General features: G+C 39.5%; 1 protein-coding gene across 2 annotated transcripts in view; it reads right to left on the bottom strand.

The window, feature by feature from the left end:
* Positions 1-24,311, bottom strand: part of KHDRBS1 (KH RNA binding domain containing, signal transduction associated 1) — a 33,407-nt gene that overhangs the window by 4,765 nt on the left and 4,331 nt on the right. The window contains exons 2-10 of one of the 2 annotated variants that reach the window (XR_011467178.1): positions 15,750-15,874; positions 14,468-14,584; positions 13,104-13,250; positions 10,312-10,445; positions 9,321-9,522; positions 8,764-8,831; positions 7,920-7,978; positions 5,478-5,670; positions 2,815-2,874 (exon numbers count right to left, since the gene is read on the bottom strand). Coding sequence is in view for 1 of the 2 variants with exons in the window: in XM_014481597.2 (XP_014337083.2) it covers positions 5,573-5,670; positions 7,920-7,978; positions 8,764-8,831; positions 9,321-9,522; positions 10,312-10,445; positions 13,104-13,250; positions 14,468-14,584; positions 15,750-15,874 (950 nt within the window). In the remaining variant the exon portion in view is untranslated. Of the gene's footprint in view, positions 1-2,814; positions 2,875-4,325; positions 5,671-7,919; positions 7,979-8,763; positions 8,832-9,320; positions 9,523-10,311; positions 10,446-13,103; positions 13,251-14,467; positions 14,585-15,749; positions 15,875-24,311 lie in introns of those variants that run through there. The other variant, XM_014481597.2, reaches the window with a different exon arrangement.

Below are 24,311 nucleotides of genomic sequence, written 5' to 3'. Positions count from 1 at the left end.
GCTAAAGCCTGTGCTCCACAACCAGAGAAGTCACTGCAAGGGGAAGCCCATGCACTGCAACTAGAGTAGCCCCCGCTCGCTGCAACTAGAGAAAGCCCATGTGCAGCAACAAAAGACCCAGCTTAGCCATAAATAAATAAATGATTTTTAAAAATGGGGTCAAGGTCAATAATGGGAATAAACAAGTAATAAAATAAGTTAAAATGTATATTAAAGTTAATAGTAACTCTGCTGGCAAACAGTCGCCTGTACAGACTCATGCAAAGCACGAGAACATATCAAGAGGGAGTCCGCGTGCTGCCTGATGTATTCTAACTCAAATGATCTTTGGGTGACATACAGCTTCAGGGTTTGAGGTCAGGAAGGGATTACTTAAGGTTCAAACAACTGAGCAAAATACCCACCAGCACCACCCTTATCCTCCTAGTTCACTTGGTTCAGGAGCATTCTGTACATGCAGGCAAGAAGCCTTACAGGCCCTAACTCTCAGGTTGCTGTTCCTGAAATAAAACACGGTCCGAGTCTGTTTCACTCTTGGTGGCCAGAAAGCCCTAGTGGTTGCTAACCTATCTCCACCTACATTTTTAGTCTGAGACAGGAGGTGGCAAGTGGTGGGAGAGAGAGCAAGATGGACAAACCCTAAGGCTATTTGAATGCTGCCATATCCCTAGATAAGGAAGGGTGAGAGAGTTTCTTTAGCAGCAAGTGTCACTGATGAGTACCCTGGAAACCCTGGAAGGAGATGGGGAGAGGAGCAAAGGAGGTTGATGGTGGGGGAAGGGCATGTAGGCGCTCAGCCTCTGAGCCTCTGGAGAAGTACATACAGCCAGGCATGGTAGCTACAACAGCCTCGTTTCCACGTTAGCAGCCTGCAGTGTTACAGGCATGACTTGGAGTCATCCATACCTGGGATCAAATGCCAGACCCACCAGTGACGAGCTCTTAATGATGCCAAAATAGTCTAATCAGCTATTGAGTAGCTGCTGTATGCCCCAAATTGTATTAATCAGTTTAAGTAATACCAACTTCAAAGGGGATAGATTTATACCTCTATGGTCAACTGATTTTCAACAAGGATGCCACGGTCTTTAAAGGGGAAGGAAAAGTCTTTTCAATAAATAGTGCTGAGACAACTGGATATCCACATGCAAAAGAAAATGAAATTCCCCCTTCATATACAAAAATTAAAGCAAAATAGATCAAAGATCTAAATGTCAGAATTAAAACTATAACACTCTTGGAAGGAAAAAGATATAAATCTTTAGGTCCTTTAAAGAGACAATGGCTTCTTACCTATGACAACAAAAAGCATAAGCAGCAAAAGAAAACAACAGACAAACTGAACTTCATCAAATGAAAAACTGTTGCATGTTTCAAAGAAAATAAAAAGACAGTTCCTAGAATGGGAGAAAATACTTGCAAATCATATATCTGATAAGGGTCCAGCATCAAAATATATAAAGAAATTACAATTCAATAATAAAAATACAAATAGTCCAATTTAAAAATTGACAAAAGAGTTAAACATTTCTCTAAAGATGATAAGACAAATGGTGGTAAGTACATGAAAAGATGCTCAACACTGGTCATTAGAGAAATGCAAATCAAAACCACAATGAGATACCAATTCACATCACATAGTATAGGATAGCTATAATAAACAAAAAAAAAAAATAGTAAGTGTTGGTAAGGATGTGGAGAAATTAGAAACCTCATTGCTGGTAGGAATGGTTTAGTTTCTGTGTAAAAAATTTGGCAGACCTTTGAAATTAAACACAGAGTTACCACATGACCTACCAATTCCTCTCCTAAGATATATATCCCCCAAATTAAAAACATGTCCAAAAACCCCACAAAAAACATATGTCCACACAAACTCTGTACATGAATGTTCACAGCATTATTCATATTGGCCAAAGCAGTAAATAAAATGTAGTACATGCAAATAATAAAACAGTGTTTGACAAAAAAGGGGAAGTATTGACAACATGATGCAACATGGATATGGCTTGAAAACATTCTCAAGTGGAAGAAGCCAGTCATAAAAGATTATATATTGTATAATTCCACTTTATGAAGTGTCCAGAATAAGCAAGTTGATAGAGACAGAAAGTAATTAATGGCTGCTTAGACCTAGAAAGGATAAGAGGACTGTGGGAAATGGCTTAAAGGACATGGTATTTCTTTTTGAGGTGATAAAAACTTTCTAAAATTGATTGTGGTGATGACTGTAGAACTTTGTATATAATGAAAACCACTGAACTGTACACTGAGCAAGTGAATAGTATGGTATATGAATTATATCTCAATAATCCTAACATGTCTTTTAGTTTGTATTAATAGGAGCTAACCTATCTGCAGAAGCTGCAAACTGGCAAGTGATGGCAGCATTTGGGTTGCACAGATGTTTTACAAGGTTGACACAGATCTAAGCAGACGGTAAACAACTGGCAGTATATAAAATCCAAATTTCTAGCTTTTCTTGAAAATCAGATCTAACAAGTCTAACAAGTAACTTTTAAAGCTGGGAAAGAAACATAAATGATCTTCAAATACATGATAGGATATTCCTGCAGTGGTCTAAAGCAGAATCAGTTTAAGTCACTAGAGCGACTCATTCAAAATGAAAGAAAACTTCTAATACGTGGAACTATCTTAAATGAAATAAGTAGCTTTGGGAAGTAATATGTTTCCTATCACTGTATATATATTAGGTACTGAAATGTACTATAATATGCATAAACCACCTGGCACAACCATTTTACAGTTAGGATAAAAGTCCAATATCCTTAACAGAAAACCACCTTAACATACCTGACAAGGGTCTTCACTACCCATTCTATTCCAGGAAATGCCTCAGGACTTTTCAACCACCTGAAAATGGAGAAGTAAGAGATCAGTATTTTGAAGAGGAAGTTTTAAAGACATACAAAATAAAAGATAGAGATCCTGCATGCAGTTTACACATTACAGGAGAGAAACATGCAACTTTAAAGAAATTTTAAGTAACATTTCATTGTGAATATCAATACGGGGACCTAATAGGGGATAATCCTTGTACATTTTAAAATAGCTGAGCAGAAAGCTTTACTTTGGGGAGCAGCAGATCTAAACTACAGTCATTGAAATTTTACAATGTGTCATTTAAGATGTCAGACTTTGTGCCCAGGTTACATTACAGTTCACTTGTGATGGGCAGGATTATTAAGAGTTATGGCTAATTTATGCGGCAGCATATGGTTCTTCTTTTTACAGCTATTTTTATTAAACAAGTTTTGCAAAGTTTTAACATTAAAATTAACAGCTAAAGAATTGTTTATGCAAGTTGCTGTCACAGTTTATGTAAAAGAGAAATATGTGCTATTAAAATCAGACATTTAGGTTACCTTTGGTTTTTTGCGATGCATGTTAGCTTTACACATCCTGATTCTCTTGCGATAATTTTCCTTTAAAAAGGGGGGTATAGAGTGATCTCTTTTCATCAAAACAAGACATAATGCCCTGAAAGCTGACTTCAAACCATGGTTGAAAATTCAGTTATTTACACTTTATCACAATCTACAAATACATTTTTTTTGTTGGTGTGTTTTAAAAAGAAAAAAAAATGTCCATCATGCACTGCTGCAGGCAGCTTGGCACTTCATACAAGAGGATTTTTCACCCCCGAGCAGTTTAGAGTGCTCCCTTAGGGAAGGCATGAGAATCCTAATAATTAATGTGGAGGAGTAGAAACAGGGTCAACCAATTCCATCACTTCCTCTCTTGGTCTCAGAAGGTACAGAGCCAGGCTTCACACCAGATCCTGCCCCAGCCCAATTCTTTGACTAACAGCATTTCTGGGATTGGAAGGGAAAACCCTTAAGAGCACCCAGGGTTTGCTGAATTGTCATCATCTACAGACAAGTGCTATCCCTTTCCAAGCTCACAGAGATGATTTGGTGTCACACTTAGGGCCACCTAGGGGCTCTACAAAAGGTGCAAACTAGAGTGACTGGAACTTTAAATACTGAGGCCTAGGTATGGAAACCAATCCAAGTTTTAGCTTAGTTTGATTCTTCTCTCCAGAAATCAGAGCTTGTGATAAGGACTGGATAAAACTTCTTTTAACAACTTCCAGGGGGTGAAAAAGCTTTGGTTATTTTTAAACTAAAACTTAACAACTCATAAACTTTTTTTTTTTGGTAAACTTAAAATAAAATCCCCCCCAACCACTTTTAAGAATGTCTCCAACTTTTAACAAGCCCATTAACTTTAGAGTTAATTTAAGTTTATTTGAAAGAGAAAACTATTTTATTGTCCACCCAAAAAAATGACAATTCATCACATTTACTTTGATTAAAAAAGGACTAAACTTTATTGACAAACTGCTGCAGACATTTTGACATAAGTTTAAGCTACCTATTTAGGCAGACTTACACATGTAGCATTTAATCTTCCAAGAACAAAATGGGAGGACGGTACAAATCCAATTAGGACTTTAACTTATGTACAAAGTGGATTTTGATTCCTTTTTCATTCAGCTGCAGTGTCCCTTTTTATATCATGCTAGTGTTGAGACATACTTGACTAACTTCCTTGGGAACAGCTCAATATTGATAACCGTCAACTTAAGGATATCATCAGCTTTTGGCCCCAGTGTCCAAGTGAGTTTTTCATGGAGTGTAGGATCTCAGATGGACAAAATACTTTGTCTTTTGAAATACTGAAATGTTAATTATTAGAACTATTACTGAAAGGTTGTTCATGATTAAAAAGCTCTCCATCAAATTCAAGTGGCCAGCCCCTCTCCCCAAATCAACCTCTTTAGAAACTTACTTCCCGCTAAGTATCTCTCAACACTGTATGTCTGGGGCTAGATTTCAAAACCCACGTAATGAAAAATTCAGTTTTACGAACCTAATTTTGTTTTGTTTTTAAATCAATTAACGTTAAAAATTGCATCAACTATTTAATTCATTAGGATCTTTCATATTAAAATTTAACCTTAAGATTCAACCGCCATGTGTTTTTTTATATAAAGGAAACATTTTTAGAGACATCTGAGCTCACTTTTACATGGTGGCACCTACTGCCGTTAACATTTGTGATTTTAAATCTTAAACAGCCCTGAATTTTGAAATGTAGCCTAGTTTGGGATTCTGCAACTACAACTTTACGGGATGCCTCAAATCAAAACTAAGAGAAAGTTAACAAGCCTTAACTTCAGAACCTTTAAGCAAGCAATGTCACTTTTGAAACTAACAGGTTTGTGTTTTTTTTTTTTACTCAACTTCTTTTTTATTATAAAAGGTACATTTCTGTTTATATTTAAACAACAAAGAAAAAAGCATCTACACACTTAAAAAATTAATTCGATATTCCTAAATCTATTTTAACTCATTTTAAAATACTACATACAGAAGCCAGAATGCAGAGTTAAGAATGGAGTAAGGTGGGGAGAAGAAGGGGACCACGAAGAAAAACACTTAGACAATTACTTGTCTGTTGTGGGTAAAGCAACAGGAATCCTGGGAGATACAAGAAATCAGTAACAACTTTGCTCATAACTGATATTTTCCCCTCATGTTTGTTTTTAATAACGTCCATATGGGTGCTCTCTGTATGCTCCCTTCACCGGCCTAGCTGGAGGGGCCTTCAGCGACGGCCTGGTCCCATTCCAGTCATCCTGGCCTGTGGGGAAAAGCAAGAACAGTTTATAAACCATGTGCCAATGGCATTTTGGAATGGGCAGGTGTAGGTCACCTGGTAAAGATCACCAAACATGCTGCTTTGCTTCCAATGTCTTGCCACCTCCTCTGTGGTTTACTTTTTTACTCTGCTTGGCCCTCCCTGCCAAGCAGCTCAGGCAACTTCCCAGGTATAGGGCAGTTCTGAGTGGATGGCCAGAAGGAACAGTTCAGAAAGGACTTGCGGTGATGTCCAGGAAAGAAGCTGTCCATAGGCAACATGCATGATCTATATTCCAGCCCCCAAACCTGGATAAACCCAACACCTTGCTTCGGACAGTGAGGAATCAATCTCACTGGGGCTGCAATGCTCTTTCCTATTTCCAAAGCAGTTCAGGAGAGAGCCTCTAGTAAGGTGACAACTTCTGGAAGTCTTTCAGATTGAAAGCAACAGAGGCAGCTCCCTCTCCATGCAACAGCAAGTCAGATTTGCCTGTGGAGAAGTATCCTCTGGCTCCCTGGGAAGAGCAAGCAAGGATCACATTTCAAGAACCCTCCACCAGCAGAGCTGGCCCACTGCTCTGGCGGTGGGAAATACAATCAAATGTATCTACAGCACTCATTAGGAGAATTTATTATCTCATTTTTGTGCCAATAGTCCAGAGACGCTAAACAACATGACATGACTGCTATCCTCAAATGGTTTTCCTTTGTGACGGGGAAAAGCCTATAGCAAAAACAATCATGTACTTTTAGAGTTGATCTCTCAGGAACACGAGTCGTTTATAAGTTTATTCTTTCCGCTCACCCCCAGACTTTACCCAGGCCTGCTATTTCTCTAGCTGCTTGCATTCACAAACATCTACTTCCATCATTCTAGGTCTAAAACCCCTACATGGATGTAAAGTTGCTATCTAAGCCTGTTTATACCTCTAGTACAACAGACATGTCCATCACTTTCTAAGTGACTTCTTACTGTACCAATCAGATAGTATATTTTTCTAGCTCTGTTTATAAAGGCAGAAATCAGAACAGATTAACCATGGCAGCATCATACCAGAAGCACAAGGAGCAGCCTGCCTGTTGCAGTGCAGTCTTTTTTCTAGCAAAACAGAAAGGTAATTTAGTGAACACTTACAGAGGTCCCATTTTACTGCTCACCGATGATGGGAAACACCCTGGGGCAATCATATCACCCTTCTAAACAGTAGCATATGAGCAGACCAATGCAGTGTTACAGATGGCAACTGTCCAGGACCATTTAGCTAGAGCTGGTAAAAACTGTTCCCCTGGACAACTGACTGGCTGCTAAATACTATGCTGAGGAGGTGAGGAGTCTGTCTGTGGGAGCTCTAAGAAGCTCTTTCCTCTTTCAGTTAGGTGTAAGGGAGATTGTCAACTACTATCTTAAATTGTCAACTGCTGAGTCCCTTGCCAAGGTCTCTGGACTTCCCACAGGTATGCCAGAAACATCTCATATTTAAAAGGCTGCTCTCTCTACATCTACTGCCACATGGCACTCCCTCTGGGGCCCATTATCACAGGTCCATAACTGGCTCTTGAGGATACCTCCTGAGCAATGTGTTTTCAACCAGGCCTCAGGAAAGGCAGTTTGGTCCTGCTGCCATTCCAGCATCTACAGCTCTCTTGGGATTAAGGACTAAGTTGAGATGTCTCCAAGACAGTAAGGAAGCTGAACTGTCTTGAACTGGCTCCAGTCCCCAGTTTCTAATCTAACAGGCACCTTTCTTGCCCTCAAACTGCTCTTGTCATTGGGTCTCTTTCAGCTAGCATTTCCTCTACACTGAGATTCTTTACAATGAGATCCAAAATTGTTTTTAAAAATGAGATGGGTCAGAAAAGTTGGATATGATTCCACTCTTATTATCCATCAGTGTGGCCTAGGTATCTTGCAGCAAAGGCTCAGCAACATAACCTAGGTCTAGCCATCTCCCAGCGTCAGCCGAAAAGCCTGCTGTTCCAACCAGCCAACCTGGACCTTAGCCCGAGTTTAGGACATCCGCTTAGCCACCCAAGAGTACACCTAACTCATTTCAATAGTCTTTCTTTCTACTACACACCACCCGATTTAAATAAGAGCAGGATTTCTAGTGTCACATCTATCAACATGTTGATCTTTTTATGAGGTTTCTCCTTAGGTACATGACTGCCTGACCCCCAATAATCCCGTCACCAGCATTCTTCTGGGCACTTACTTGCACATTTTGTCCCACCACAGAAATAAAGACATACCATATGCTTCATAAGAATCTTGAACCTCCCCATGTCCATAGTCATAATATTCTGAGTCCCTGAAAGCCAAAGATAGAGTATTAGAGCTATACAGCAACCATATTCAGTTTTACCTTTCTCCCAAATGCTTCCATATTTTAGTCATTTTACTGAGGGTGCAAAACAAACAAAAGAAAGTTCATTCTACCCTCATCTCCAAACTGTAAAATATTTCCAAAACATGTATATACTAGATACTCATTTAAAAATTATGACAACTACAGCAAAGAAAAATGAATAGCATACAATTTAAAGTGAAAAAGCTCAACCCAAAAGCTCAGTGTAAACACACACATTCACAGGGCTCACTGGAAGAGAATAAGCAAATATGAAAAGAACTGTCTTGTCCCCACTGCAGAATTATGAGAGGCCTTTCCCAACACAGTTAACATACATATATATACACATACACAAAAACATGTTTTTTAAAAAAAGACCAGAAGAGAACCTGAGTTAAGTAATGGGAATCTAGTACCCTTTTAGACTTCTATGCAACTTTAATGTAGTTGTGACAGTTTAAAGTAACAAATCAAAACAATTTTAAGGCATTTTCCCTTTGTTCCCATATAGTCACAGCTAAGGAATTTTTCATATGCCAACCCCAGATTCTACATTATAATTTAAGATACACAGTTTTCCAAATCTGCAGATCCAAGTGTGTGCCTTACAGATGTCAAAAGCAGAGGCAACACCCTGAAAAGGTGAGCCATCTGCTCCTTAGATTTGTGCTGCCTAAATCTCTTAGTTCCTCCAACTCCCTCTATATCCCAAGGACACGAAACAGCACTCCCACTGCCTGACTCACCCTTGGCTCTGGCTGTAATAGCCTTCGTAGCCTTCATAACTCTGTTCTGCATATGTATCATCATATCCCTACAAACAAAATGAAATAGAAAAAGTCAGAATCACACAAAGTAGGTAAGGTAATATGGAGGGCTTATGAATGAACAGAACATGGAATTTCCCTCCAAAGTATTAACATCTGTTGTGGAATAGTCAAGAAAGAAACATTTAGAAAACGATCAATCAAATTAAAAAAACCCTTTCAGCTTGGGCAGGAAATAACGTTCAAGTTGAAGTTTATCAGCATTATCAGCAGTAGTAGGGGGAGTCTCCTTAGTAAAACACTAAATACCAAGGCACAGCTTATTTCCTGTTTCATCTACATTTGTATACAGTAAATTATACTTAAAATGGAAAAATCTTCTCTCATAGTTTAACAATCACTGCAACAGAAGAGGGCAGATTCTAAACCTTATAGGCAGTTCCTGCTACCTACATCAAGGGCCAATGCCCTGTCACTCAACTTCCTTTGACAATCTGTTAGCTATTAAGAAATGGCACATGGTCCAAACGTCTTACATATTCTTCATATGTTTCTGGTGCAGGCGGTGGAGGCAAAGGTATTCTCTGGATGCCTGCTGTCCGTGCTCTTGGTGCTGGAGCACCCCTCACAGTAGGTGGGGGTGGCACTCCTCGAGTCACAGTGGCACCTCTGGTAATGGCTCCTCTCACTGGTGTACCACGCACTAAAGCCCCCCGAGGTGGCCCAACGCCACGGCCCCTGCAGAAAAGAGTTTATTTTAAATGGATATTTTTAATAAATAGGCTACTTTCATGTTCAGATTTGTCTTAAAATTCTGGAGCCAGGTAGATTTTATGATGCCTTAAGTTGACTATTATCAAAAACAGAGGAATGGGGACTTCCCTGGGGGTCCAGTGGTTACGGCTGTGTTCTCACTGCTGTGGCCAGGGTTCAATTCCTGGTCCTCGAGTTAAGATCCCACAAGTTGTGCAGCACAGCCAAAACAAAACAAAACAAAAACACAGAGGGATGTGTAGGTAGGTAAAGGACCCATTCTGGAAGGTTCCCTAGGCCCATGGTGGACCTGTTAATATATTATTAGTGGAGAGTCTGTCTTGAGAGTCTGAATAGTCCATAAAGGTCAGTCAGCAAAGGTAAAATTCTAAAGTCAGAGACCATTTAAAAATGCTGAAAACTGTTCAAAATTAAAAACAACAACAACAACAAAAAAAACAGCTTCAGCAGGACTGCTGCACCTGCTTACGGCCAAAGTAACCAAGATCTAAAATTCCACTCTTTTTTTTTTTGCTGTGCCGCATGACTTGCAGGATCTCAGTTTCCCTGACTAGGGATTGAACCTGGGTCACGGCAGTGAACGTGTCAAATTCTAACCACTAGACCACCAGGGAACACTCTAGAACTCCACTCTTGATGCAACATACACATCCGGAGACCCCTTCTAAGCTGGAGATAAGGGCAGCAGGAAGATAGAAATGGTACTAGCAGTCAGATTTACATCCCATTTCTAGCTGTCTCTATTATTTTTACCTGGGAACAGGTGGAGGAGGCGGTGCAGCTCCCCGGCCTCGCACTGGCACCCCACGTCCACGGGAGGGCTCTGGTACTCCATTCAAGTAGGAAAGCTCTAAAAATTGTTCCTGGCAGATATCATCCATCATATCCTGTGGATAAAAGATAATGAGAAGGAGTATTGTGCAACATCTCTACCTTCTGCTGAGAAGTCATCTAGCCCACGTGAGCCTTGGATGCGAAGAACAACTTTGAAAGCCCAGATGAAATCTCAGATTATTCTCTGAAGTCAAATGGCACGCTACCTGTCACCTCTTTGAGGAAAATCTTGATGGTAGGCCCCTCATTGTTCAGATGAAGTTCTTCATGATGTGGTCCCTGCCTAGCTCTCCAGATCACTTCCATCCTCTATCCATGTATAACCTCCTTTCAAGCCATGCTGAACAACTTGCAGTTCAGAACATGGCATACTCATACACATCCATTCTTGCAAACAGTTTCCTTTTCCTAGAATAATAAAAGCCACTACCATTAATTAAGCTCCACAGCTGGGTACCATATAATAAGCCTTACATAGGGTTTTCAGTTTAATCTTCAAAATAATCCTGAAGTAGGCAGATCTTCCCATTTGGGAAAACAGATTCAGAAAGCATAAAGCAACCAATATAAGGACATAGAGCTAGTGAGTGGCAGATTCTATATGTTAATTCAGAATTACTTATCTCCAAAATCTAGGCTTTGAATCATTAATGTATCAATTAATCAGTATATTGTTGCCTTTTTCTGTCCACCTGAAGGACTCTAATTCTTACAAGACTTAATCAAAAGTATTACCTTACCTCTTTTGAAAAACTTTCTCTTGATGCCAACTCCTCACTCTCTCCTCTTTTCCCATGGCACAATGTAATCTTCTCTAAGCATTTACCACATCATTTAAAAATGTCTGTCTGTCTTTCTCACTAGGTTATAAGCTCTTCAAGAACCATTTCTGTAACTTCAGACCCAAGCATAGTATTCAGCACCTACTAGATACTTAACAAATGTTTGGGATGAACAAGGAAACTGAGGCTCAAAAAGTGATATAATAACTTGTCCAAGATGATTCAGATAAAGCCCCCAGTCCAGTGCTCTTCCTGCTGTACCAGTTTCTAAGGGAAAAACGGAGGACTCTGGTCATGGATGCAAAAACAGGCTCATTTGTTTTCTTCACAAGGAGGAGGAACCAAGTCAAATGCCATTTGTAAATCTTTTCACGTATTTCCCGATGAGAGCATTCAGTCTCAACACTTAGTGCATTTTTATATATCCCAGGTGCATACAGCTTCTAAAAGATTCTGGTCGCCACAGAGATGCTCCCTCCACCTCCACGCCCTGACTCTTCACCTCTTCCTACCTTACACATTTCCACTGTTTGAGACTCAAACATTAGAGAGTCAAGTGACCAATGATGGGCCATTTGCTCAGATTTCTCTAGCTGCCATAGCAACACTGAGGAAACCCAGATCTCCTTGGTAGGCTTCTTTTTTGAAGACTCACTTACATGGAAGTCTTGAAGATGTAGCTCTTTTATATGCTGAGATTAATGATAAAGAGAAGATGGGCATTCCTCTGCAGTTCTTCAGAAAACGGATGGCTCAGGATGCTTCAATACACACCTCAAAGAGTAAAGAAGCCCCTCAAGGGAAAATTTACCAGCTCTGAGTTTTTTCTAGGATATTTTAAATATGCTGTTTCAAGTTGAACATTCTAATGATGACATACTTAGAAGCAGAGAAGAATAGATATTTGAGACAGTGCTGGAATCCTTGGAGCTCAGCATTACAGAGACACACTGCCTAAAAATTTTTGCTCTGCCCATTCTCATATCCTCTGACAGTTCCAACTCCCTCATTTTACATGTATAAGAAAACCAAGAACTATGTATCATCTCTTCTCAGTTGATGAAAACTATGATGCTTACTCAATTCTAGTTGAATAGTACTCTAAATGCTTCCTAAGGTTCCAGAGTCTTCTTTGGTTGTTAAATATTGAACAGTAAGCAGTATGTTAACTCTGAAAACTACCAGGTCTTGTCAAAAGGCAAAAAGTCATCATTTCCTACTTATTCAAAGAATGAATAACCTCTGATCAGGTGGTAATAAGGAAGACAGGTAACCTGGTCTGTTCCAACTCTTCCAAGGCCTTAATTACATTCTGAAAGAAGCTATACACCAATCTGTTTAATGTCATCAACAGTTACGCCTACAACCATCATGCCTCCTTCAAATCAACTCTACTTGAGTAAACTCCTCCAGGATAGATTCTTGAATGCACTCAGGTCAGAATTTAACCCATTTACACTGGAGGCCAGATAACACATCATCAGACTAGATGATGCTGTTACCATCATCTAGACTCTCAGGAGTCTACACTATAACCCCTTAAGCACAGGGGGTTACAACTGCCTTCACCATTTTCCTATCATAACCTCCTGGTCCCATACTAGCACCAAAATAATTTATTGAAGACCCTGTTAAATCTTTTTAACCAAATGCTAGAATGCCAAGACACACTGTGGATCCAAGATATTGACAAAAGATACTGGCATACAACTAAAATCACATTAGACCAGGAGTGGTAGAGTGGCCTCGGGGCACAGTGGTTTGAGAAGTAGGTACAAGTAATGGACTACCTCAGAAAAATGAACATAAATTGCGGAAGTTGCAATTTCAGGTTATGCAGAGACCCTGGTTAAGAACCTGTGCCTTAGCAATAAGCACAAGATCCCAGTATTCTCTTGCTCAAATGATACAGGATATGGATTTCCTTACTGGTACTAGAAACTTCTTGACTTCCTCCATAGCATGGGCCATAAGAGCATAAGCTTCACATGGGGGTCCAAAGACTTCAATGAAGACATGCAGATCCATATTCAAGTGGGCATATTTGGGGTCTCCACCTTTGCGCAACTCTTCCTCCTGTGGAAAAATGCACAAAAACACCATTATCACTTGGACTACGGAGAAAATGACACCTTTACCATTAGGCCAAAGGGACAGTGAGAAATGACTCCAACACCTAAAAAAAAACCCAGTAAAGTATAAGAAAAGAGTAAAAGAAACTCTGGAGTATCGTAATTTACACAGTCTGCTAAACCTACGATTGGTCTGCTGCTAAAAGCTAACTGTTGTTCTGAATTGCTGGTGTGTTCATTGGAGCTCGTATTAGAAGGCACAGAAGAAACAAACGTAATTCCAGTCTCCATTCAGATAACAGCTGTTTGCCAAGCATCCATCCACTCATTCATTAATTGCCAAGCATTTGCTTTTAATAAACCCCAGGTAGAGCTGTTAATCACCAGCTCTTCTAATATGCTTGTATAGAGAAGGAAAAAAGTCATAACAGAGAGAAGAAAATCTCATGTACACCTCATTAAACAGAGTATTATACTTCAGCCCTAACTGTATTCATCCAGTGAGAAATGTTGGAGGAAAAAGAAGAGGGTCTGAGAAAACGTTCATCAATTAGGCTGCATACAAGGAGGCCTGAAAGAGTAAGTTTTTAGGCTGGAGCAGGTTATATCCCATCTAAAAAGCTGAATCTAGAAAGCTAAGACTATTTTGTTTTGGTGGGAAGTTTCTCCACACTTAGAGTATAAAGAATACAGGGCTATGGCTTGGGGAAAAGTAAGCTCTGGATCCTACTGTCAGGATTTCTCATGGTTCCTTCTGTAACATCTTCCTTTAGCATGCCTCACATTCCAGCTGGCTATAAAATAAACCAGCCAACTAATCCTCAAACTCACCTGCACTCACAACACTACTGCTCACACTTTTCCACACTAACTGGAAACAGAATGCTGTTCACATTTTAGTGTCTTTAGTCTGGGTAAGTTTCAGTACATTCAGCTTCCCCTTCCAAGTTTTCCTAGATAAGCTTACTAAGGCCAAAGCTGCTACTGCTATTTCTATTACTACACAGTGAAGTCAGAAAAAAAAACAATTACCGGGGCATACCAAGGTTCTTCTGGGGTTGCCAAAGTAAATTAACTGGTCTATAATCTCTCACATCCAATGCGAATTTAAGGGAATCATTTTCAGTACACATGTAAGAACTAGCTTCCATAAGGTATCCATACTGGACTCTAGGCTACTGGAAGGCATTAGGGTGTCTTGTCTCATTAATGTGAGCTTACCTTGGCTTTGTCTCTCATTGAGCCCTTTCCCAACACAGAAATCTTTGCACCAGTCTCTTCTTGCAGTCTTTTGATTGTATTTCCTTGTGGTCCAAGGATCTTTCCCACAAAATTGAACTGATAGAAAATAAAGACAGATTTCTAAATGTGTATGTTCCTATAAAATATTTCTACATGTATTATTTATCTTCAATAATCCTGTAAAGGAAGTAGAGTACTAACCACTCCCATTTTACTAAAGGATATACTGAAGTGGTACTGATAAAATTGATTAGCCAAAGGTTATACAACTGAAAAGAGGCTTCCTGGGTGGCTCAGTGGTAAAGAATCCATCTACCAATGCAGGAGATGCGGGTTCGATCTCTAGGTTGCGAAGATCCCCTGGAGGAGGAAACGGCAACCTATTCCTGTATTCTTGCCTGGAAAATCCCAGGGACAGAGGAGCCTGGCAGGCTACAGTCACTGGGGTCACAATGAGTTGGACATGACTGAGCAACTGAGCATAGCATGGCACAAAACTGCAAAGTGGCAAGTCTAGAACTTGAATTTCCTGATGTAGTGTGGTGCTCTTTCCAAATTATCACACCACAACTCTTTGTAATTTAACATACATAAACATTTTTAAGGCAGTTACTTTAGAACAGAACAGACATATGGTACCCTTTGGTAGTACTGGTCTGACTGACTAAAACTAGTTGTTTTAAAAAAAAAAGGAGGAGGAGTAGAAACCATTTATTTAAAAGTGAAACTTTGGGAATTCCCTTGAGGTTCACTGGTTAAAACTGTGTGCTTCCACTGCAAGGGTCACAGGTTCCATTCCTGGTCAGGGAACTAAGATACTACAAGCAGTATAGCCCAAATCAAAAACAAACAAGAGCAAAAAAACTTTGAGTAAGAAATAAAATTAACTTATTTTTGTGTCACAAGGATTTGTGTTGTATTTCCTTTATTTAAACTTCAGCTGAATCTTCTGACAAAGAACAATTAGGGTTCAATTTTTTTTCCTTTAAACTTGAAGCTAAACAAACACTTGAGAAGGAAATTCCTTTTTTGATAATAAAAAGATGGTCGCATTTCCTTCCTGGCTGTAGCTATGCTCTTGGTTGTGGGCCTGTGTGTCTCGCCTGCTGGATACGGTCACTACAAGCATGGGACAGAACCTTCACCAAGCCCACAATCTCTGTAAATCTTTTGTTACAGCCGGTGCTACAAGACACACCACATACTACATACTCTCATACTACGAAGACAACTCAAAGAAATGAGGCACTCTTTCCCTTACCTTGGGATACTGCTTGACAGGTATCAGAACCCTCTCCTTCAGCTTCATGTTCTTGTGAGAAAATAAATCCAAGTAATTCTCCTCATCGTCCTTTTTTGAATCCCCTTTCTGAATCTTCTCAATTTCTGAATAGGACAAACAGAAATTTAATTTAGCTTTGTTCTTTTAAATAAAGGCAAAATTCTAAGTCTACTTAAAGCAGTAAGAGGGAATAGTGTAATGAGACCAAATATTAATGAACAGTTCAGATGAATAGTGCCTTAATTTCAAATAGAGACAGCACCAAAGCTAGATGAAGTTGACTAGGAAACCGAAAGCCTGCCTCTTTTTATTTACTTGGCTATGCTGGCTCTCAGTTGTGGCATGTGGGATGATCTCTGAGTCGTGTGGGATCCTTCACTGCACATGACTCTCTAGTTTTGGCTTGCAGGCTTAGTTGCTTCGCCACATGTGGGATCTTAGTTCCCTGACCAGGGATTGAACCCACATCCCCAGCATTGGAAGTCTGGAGTCTTACCCACTGGACTACTACTTTGAGGGAAGTCTCAAAGTCTCCCTCTAGTAAGGGCAGTTTGCTCTTTACTTTCAGCTGAAACCTCTACAGAGACATTCCAATGTTCTTTAGACAGGAGCGAGACGAGGAATGAGAGATAATTAAACTGAAAAAAATTAAAACCTCCATCAAGAAAAAGTCCAAAGCCATATCTTTATTATTATTATTCTATTTATTCATTTTGGCTGCACTGGATCTTTGCTGCTGCACTTGGGCTTTCTCCAGCTGTGGTGAGCGGGGGCTACTCTCCAGTCGCAGCGCTTCTGCTTCTCCCTGTGGTGGCTTCTCTTGCTGTGGAGCACAACCCCAAGGCGAGCGGGCTCAGTAGTTGTGGTGCACCGGCTTAGTTGCCCCGAGGCAAGTGGAATTTTCCCAGAGGGATCAAACCCATGTCCCCTGCATTGGCAGGTGGATTCTTAACCACTAGACCACCAAGGAAGTCCCCAAAGTTGTATCTTAATGAAGAGACAAAGGTAATTTAACTACACAACTGAGAGTCCTATTAAAATTTTGTAACAGTAGTGCTTTGGATAGGAGTAGTCCTTAAAAGTTTGAAAGACCTCGGTTTTACTCTGCCACTCACTAGTTGTGTGAACTCTGAAAAGTTTAACTGTTCTGAACTTTGATGTCCTCATTTGTAAAATGGACGTTATTATCTACTTCAAGAGGTTGCTATAAAGACAGAATACAGTAACATGCAGGGACTTCCTTCGTGTTCCAGTGGCTGGGACGCCTCTCTCCCAGTGTAGCGGGGCCTGAATGTGATCCCTGGTCAGGGGACTAGATCCTGCATATAGCAATTAAAAAGATGCTGTATGCCCCAACTAAGACCTGGCACAGCCAAATAAATAAAATAAAATACGCAAATATGCTAATTAAAGCCCATTTCTTTCTTTCTGCTTTTCCTTTTGGCCATGCAGGATCTTACTTCTGCCCCCTGCAGAAGTCTGGAGTCTTCACCACTGGACCACCAGGGAAGTCCTAAAAGCACATTTCTTAGGAAGTGTTTTAATATCTACTTAACACTCTCTAGCCCAAATTCACTCAGTGTCCTAAAGGAAAAAATGCACCAAGGTAAGTTAAATTCACAGGTTAAGACAGTTTCATCAGCTAGAACCTTAGTATCCCAAAAGTTCATTCATTCATTCATTCAGTGATTCCAAGTGTTTGAGTGCTTCCTATGGTGAGGCACATGAAGGGACAGGTATAGGTATGATCACTAAGCACCATGGAAAACTTACTAAGGGCCAGGCACTTGGCCCTGTAAAGTATAGGAGAAACCACACAATCAGTCAGACATGGTCCCAATCTCCACTATGTCTATATACAAGAAGTACCAGTATACGAAGCTGGCGATGAAGAATAGTTAACAGCTACAAAAGGAGTACTAACAGAGATGGGGGCAGAGTATGGAGGCAATGAATATCAGCAATTAAAATATTATACTATGGTCCACTGAGAATAAAAAAAAATTTTATACGCCCTAAAATCAGTGGAACACTTTAACTAACACAATGTTCTCCTTATACAACATTTCCAGTGTTTCTATCTTCCAGATTTTAAAAAAACTTTTTGGCCATGCCAAGGGACATGTGGGATCTTAGCTCCCCAAGCAGGGGTCAAATCTGTGCTCTCTGCACTGGCAACATGGAGTCTTAACCACTGGACCAACAGAGAAGTCCCTATCTTCTGTAATTTAAAGATAAGGGTTCTCAAACTTCAATATGCAGCAGAATCATCTTGATGGCTAGTTCAACTAGACTGCTGGGACCCAATCCCAGTCTGGGAATGCATTTAGGATTGTGTTAGGAATCTGCATTTAAAACCATGACCAGGTCATTCTGATATTGCTGCCCTAAGGTTCACACTTCAAAAACCACTAGTTCAATATACGGGCTTCCCCTGTGGCTCAGATGGTAAAGAATCTGCCTCAAATGTGGGAAACCCAGGTTCGATCCCTGAGTCGGGAAGATCCTTTGGAGAAGGAAATGGCAATCCACTTCAGTATTCTTGCCTAGAGAGTTCCATGGACAGAGGAGGGTGGCGGAGCTTTATATACCTTAGTATATAAAGATATAATACTTTAAACACATTCTGCAAATCTAAACCTTTAACAAACTTTAAAAAGTAACTGTTTAGAATAAATCTAGCTATGATGTAGGAAAGTTACTGAGACTCACAGAGTTCAGAATTCCAAACTGAAGGCTTCTCTGTTTATTAAAAAGCCTAAACTGAGATGTTATACACTTAAAAGAACCGTAAATGACCATGCTCTTTGCACTCCTATTTTTCATTGCTTGGAGTAGAAAGCAAATTTAACCTTACCATCAACAGACTAAATGCTTCATTCAACACCCTATTTGTTCACTGTTTCACTGCCTGTGTATCCTGACCTCCACTCCTTCCCATTTACTGCTAATATTAACTTTGCAGTCACTGGTTTTGAGCTACCATCTCTGAACACACCTCTTCTAGAGCTTTTGGGCTGGTCAACTGGGTACTTAAAATCTTCAAATGTCCTACAGGAACAAAGATGCCACATTTCAAACCAGAATACACCACTGAGGAGCTTCTAAAAATGTGGCACAAGTTATATACGTCATCTCACCCATGTCTCTGTGTGCTCTAACTGCTGCCATCTAGTTAGGCCCTTCAGCTGTACTTTCTACCACTTTCCAGAAACTTTAATTGGTCAGAACAAGAAGCTAAGATTCGAAATCTGTTAATCTGTATTCCCATAGGAAGCAGGGCTGCAAACGTTGAACCTAGTAGAAAGGTTTAATATCAATGAAATGTGCCCTGTGAATATAAGGCCTTTCTAAAACATGGATCTGGGACTTCCCCGGTGGTCCAGTGTTTAAATAAGACTCTCTGCTCCCAATGCAGGGGGCCTGGGGTTTGATCCCTGGTCGGGCAACTAGATCCCACACACCCCAACTAAGACCTGGCACAAACAAATAATAATAAATAAGCAAAATTTAAAACACAGATCCTTCTGCTATGTTTTGAATGAGGTAGATTTAATTAGGATCCCCTTGTCCACTTACCTTACAATTTAAAAAATAATATTAAAGCATTTTTTAGAGAATTCAGAGAACAACGATTTAAATACAACAGGACTGAAATGATAAATCAATCACAGGGTTAGCCTAGAAAGCAAAAGAAGCAATTTGAGCCTTCAAAGAGAGTCATCTTCCACTTTTGGAAGGGGAAGGACCAATCCTTTATTCAGTGCCTGCTGCTGCTGCTAAGTCACTTCAGTTGTGTCCGACTCCGTGCGACCCCATAGATGGCAGCCCACCAGGCTCCCTTGTCCTTGGGATTCTCCAGGCAAGAACACTGGAGTGGGTTGCCATTTCCTTCATCCAATGCATGAAAGTGAAAAGTGAAAGTGAAGTCACTCAGTCGTGTCCGACCCTCAGCGATCCCTTGGACCGCAGCCTTCCAGGCTCCTCCGTCCATGGGATTTTCCAGGGAGGAGTACTGGAGTGGGGTGCCATTGCCTTCTGCCTATTCAGTGCCTACAATACATCAAATTCTATACAAATATGACCCCATTTATACTCAAACATTACTGGGTGAAACAGCTGGTACTATCCCTATTTTACAACTGAAGAAACAAACTCAGAGAAGTTAAATCTCTAAGTCAGAAAGCTGTTGAAGTAGTACCCAAATAAGGATTAAAACCCAGGCTTTCTCTAACTTCAAACCTCATGCTTTTATTATTGCCTCTCAATAGGCAGAGAGGGGCACACTTTATTTAAGTGAAAAAAGAGCTACTTTTGTAAAGTTTTGGGAAATTCAGCTTATACCCCCAGACACTGTCATCCACCTAAATGCAACAAAAGGGCTCTATCGACACCTCAGATGTTCAGCTGCCTGATCTTTTTCTTTTTCAATTTCTCTCCTTAGCCTCACTTCTTGTGGAGAGCTAACAAGCAGGCTGTAAAGGGAAAAAAAAAAAAAATAAGGTGAAGCTTCCTAGAAATGCCTTACCCGCAGGCAAAAGTACTTCTAGACAATCTTTGTGAAATTGACTCCTTTAAAAGATCTTTTCTTGGGTCTCTGGAGACCTTGGATGTCCCAAGAGTCAAAGAAAGAAAAAGTATCCTGTAAACAACAGAGAGGTGACCTGTTTGGTTCAGAGTCAGATGCTGACAATAATCATTATCTTACCCTTTTGGGTTTCCCTTTGTCTTTATAATGAGGATTATCCTCACTTAACAGGTGCAGAAATCCTGTCCAACATCACAAAATTAATGACAGAGGAGGTATTTAAACCCAGGTTATTCTGTATGTCAGTTAGCAAATTCAATCAGTGTTGTGGCATTTCTTCTACTATAACTTAACCTTTCCTTTTTTGGTAGGCCTTATCACAACCGTATTGTAAGTGCCAAAGGATGAGAACTGCTTCTTAAATGTATGTCTAAGAGGAAAACCTGAGTTTTGAAGCTAAACAGAACTGGGTGTGAGTCCCAACTCTGCTACATGCTTGCTGTGTGACCTTGGGGCAAGTTGTTAAACCTCAGTCTTGCTTCTTACTTTTAAAAAGGAAGATTTTTTTTTTTTAAACAGAAAAAAGATTTCATGAACAGAAAAATATTAATACTAGAGAAGTTAGAAAAAATTATATACAGATTTTATTAACTGGCCTGGCTTAACTAAAAATGACTATCATGTACAATCCATTAACTGAACATTTAATAAATGCTACATAAGGAGCAAGACAGTCATGATTTTCTGACTAAGGCATCCAGAGATAGTGTTTCTAGAAGGGCAAGATTCCCAGGGTATCTGCTCCAAAAGGTCAGGTGTCACGCCCTTCTCCAGAATATCAATGTATTCACTTCAAACATCTAACAACAGCACTCCTGCCCCTGCTATCAACCATTTCTGGACCCCTTCATCACTGCCATTTATAATACAGTGCCTAATAGACAACAGGCATCTATAAACATATATCAAATTAAAGAAATATTCCATTAACACTCTCAACTTCCCTTAACAATTCATATAACTTTACCATTCCCAAGTTTATAGTTCTCTGCCCTGTATCTTGTCTGTTGGTAAATCCTTATGGATTCACAAGTCCAATAAGTTTATTAACTTTGTATAAAGCCACTCCATTCTTTTCATTTTTCAAATTAATTATTCTGTAAAGTAAGAACACAAAGCTACACATTTTTAATTTTATTTAGGGTCATGAGCCCTTACAGACTAACTCCCCAGAAAAACAGACACGGTATTTCACATACAATGTTAACTAAGGGTGGGTATTGGCTCAAAAAAAAAAAAAAGCTTCAAAGCCTGAGTTAAGAGCCCTCTAAGAGGGGTTCAAGTCCCATATTTCAAGATAATGGCAAACTCTATCATGGCCTATTGACCATGGTCTCCCAAATCTCTTTCTTAGGGTACAACTTACAGTTTAGGGCTTTTTTTTCCTTTTAAAAACAAAACAAACAAACCACTTTATCTTAAAATAATTGTAGATTTACATGCAGTTTTAAGAAATAAGAGATTCCCTATATCCTTCACCCACTATTCTCTATGACAACATTTTGCAGGTCTATAATACAATATCATAACCAAAAAATGCAATTACAATCTACTGACTTTATTTGGATGTCATCAGTTTTGCATGTACATGTGTGTGTGTGCACGCGTGTGTGCTTAGCTCTATGCAATTTAATCAGATTCACTCGACCACCACCAGTGTTGGTACAGAACGATTCCAGTACACCACAGAACACAAAGTTCCCTCATGCTGCCCTTTTATAGGCACAGTCACTTCCCTTCCTCTCTCCTTCACACTGGCAATCACTGATGTTCTCCAACTCAAATTATTTTGTCTTTTTAAGAATGTTAAATTAATGGAATTATACAGTATGCAATCTTTTGAGACTGGCTTTTTCATTCAGCTAATTCTCTTGAGGGAATTCCTTAGCTGTCCAGTGGTTAGGGCTTGGTGCTTTCCCTGATGCTTTCACCAGGGCTGGGGTTCAATCCCTGGTCAGGGAATCAAGATCTTATCTTTTTTTTTTTTTTTAACTGTTGAGTAGTATTTCATGGTATGGATGTACCACAGCGAAACTATTCATCAACTGGACATATATGGCTTATATCCAGTTTTCGGCTATTATGAAAATTCATGTACAGGTTTCCTATGAATGTGAATTCTAATTTTTCTGGGATAAATGCCCACAAGTGTAATTGCTGAGTCGTATGGTAAACACATGTTAAGTTTTGTTAAAAACTGTTTTATCTGAAATTTATTCATGCTAACAACATTTTAATTTTTCTGGTATTACATGTTCCATAAAAACAATATTGTACCACATGGATAAAGCCTTATGGGATTGACCTTTTCATATAACATTAGATTTCTAAGATCTCTCCATGTTGTGGCATTCAGCTATAGTTTTCATTTTCACTGCTGTATTTCATTTTGAAAACTTCTCAGTATCCAATCAATGATGAAATAAGGTACACCATTTTATTACTGAGGCATTCACGAATAAAAGTTTGAGCATATTCCCAATACATTCCTATTTTCCTAGATAAAACAACCATGAAGTTGTTGCAAATGGTAAATGCTGCCTCTTTCTTTCCTAGTATTTATATTCATACCTACAAAGACATCCCTCAGTGTCCCAAGAAGACTGGTCCCAGGACCACACCCCCATACCAAAATAAGCGGATTTCAAGTACCTTGTATAAAATGACAAAGTACTTGTAGATAACCTACACACACCCCCTTGTGTACTTCAAATTATAACGTCTAATACAATGTAAATAGTTGGAAATACAAGGTAAACCACTGCAAAGCCAATTCAAGTTTTGTTCTTTGGAAATTGTGGAATCCCCCTACCCCTGAATATTTCTGATTCACTGTTGGTTGAATTCACATACATGAAGAAACTGTGGATATAGACAGCCATTATTTGGTCTATATAGGTCCTCTTCAATTCCACTTCTCGGGTTTAATAGGTCTTGCCAGAGGTCTGTACAATCATAGCTACAGTTTTTCTAGTTGTCACGTACAGATGTGAGAGTTGGACCATGAAAAAGGCTGAGTGCCGAAGAAATGATGCTTTCAAATTACGGTGCTGGAGAAGACACTTGAGAGCCTCTTGGAATGCAAGGAGATTATATCAGTCAATCCTAAAGGAAATCAGCCCTGAATTCACTGGAAGGACTTTCGGTGAAGCTCCAATATTTGACCACCTGATGTAAAGAGCTGACTCACTGGAAAAATTCCTGATGCTGGGAAAGACTGAGGGCAGGAGAAGGGGGTGACAGAGGATGAGATGGTTGGATAGCCTCACCAACTCAATGGATGTGAGTTTGAGTAAACTCTAGAGATAGTGAAGGATAGGGAAGCCTGGCTGACTGCAGTCCATGGGGTCACAAAGAATCGGACATGACTTAGATGTATTTAAATACATAAAAAAAAGATGTATTTCTATAGCACATTGTAAATAAAATACAGAAATTAACTATTTGAAATTTAAATAGGTTTTTGTTTGGAAATATTCTGAACTGACGTGTTTTTTTGGCCTTGCCATGCTGCATGCAGGATCTGTTTCCTAACCAGAGATCAAACCCATGCCCTCGGCAGTGGAAGTGTCGAGTCTTAACCACTGGACCACCAGGGAAGTCCCTGCACTGAGTGCTTATGGAAAATGAACTGCTGAGTATCCTTTCAAGATCATCTGGGGATTGTTAATCTATTCAAAATGTTTACTTATTCCTGAGTCATTTATACTGACTTGTACTTTCCCAGTTATAAAAAGTAGAAAAAGAACACTGATATATATAAAAACATCTTATGTTTATTATATAAGTATTTAACACAAATACTATGATAAATTATTTGTTTCAGAAAACAAGCATGGGTACCCTGAAAGTCCTTGTACTTCTGCAAACGCATTTAATTGTCATCATAGTTGATTATCAATTTGGCTAATATAGAAGTCTATATTCAAAATCAAAATCCTTCAGAATTGTGT

Source organism: Bos mutus, chromosome 2 (genome assembly GCF_027580195.1).
Source record: "Bos mutus isolate GX-2022 chromosome 2, NWIPB_WYAK_1.1, whole genome shotgun sequence".
NCBI classification, from domain to species: Eukaryota; Metazoa; Chordata; class Mammalia; order Artiodactyla; family Bovidae; genus Bos; species Bos mutus.
The sequence above is the reverse complement of the archived record's forward strand: the minus strand, read 5'-3'. Positions and strand labels throughout refer to the sequence as shown.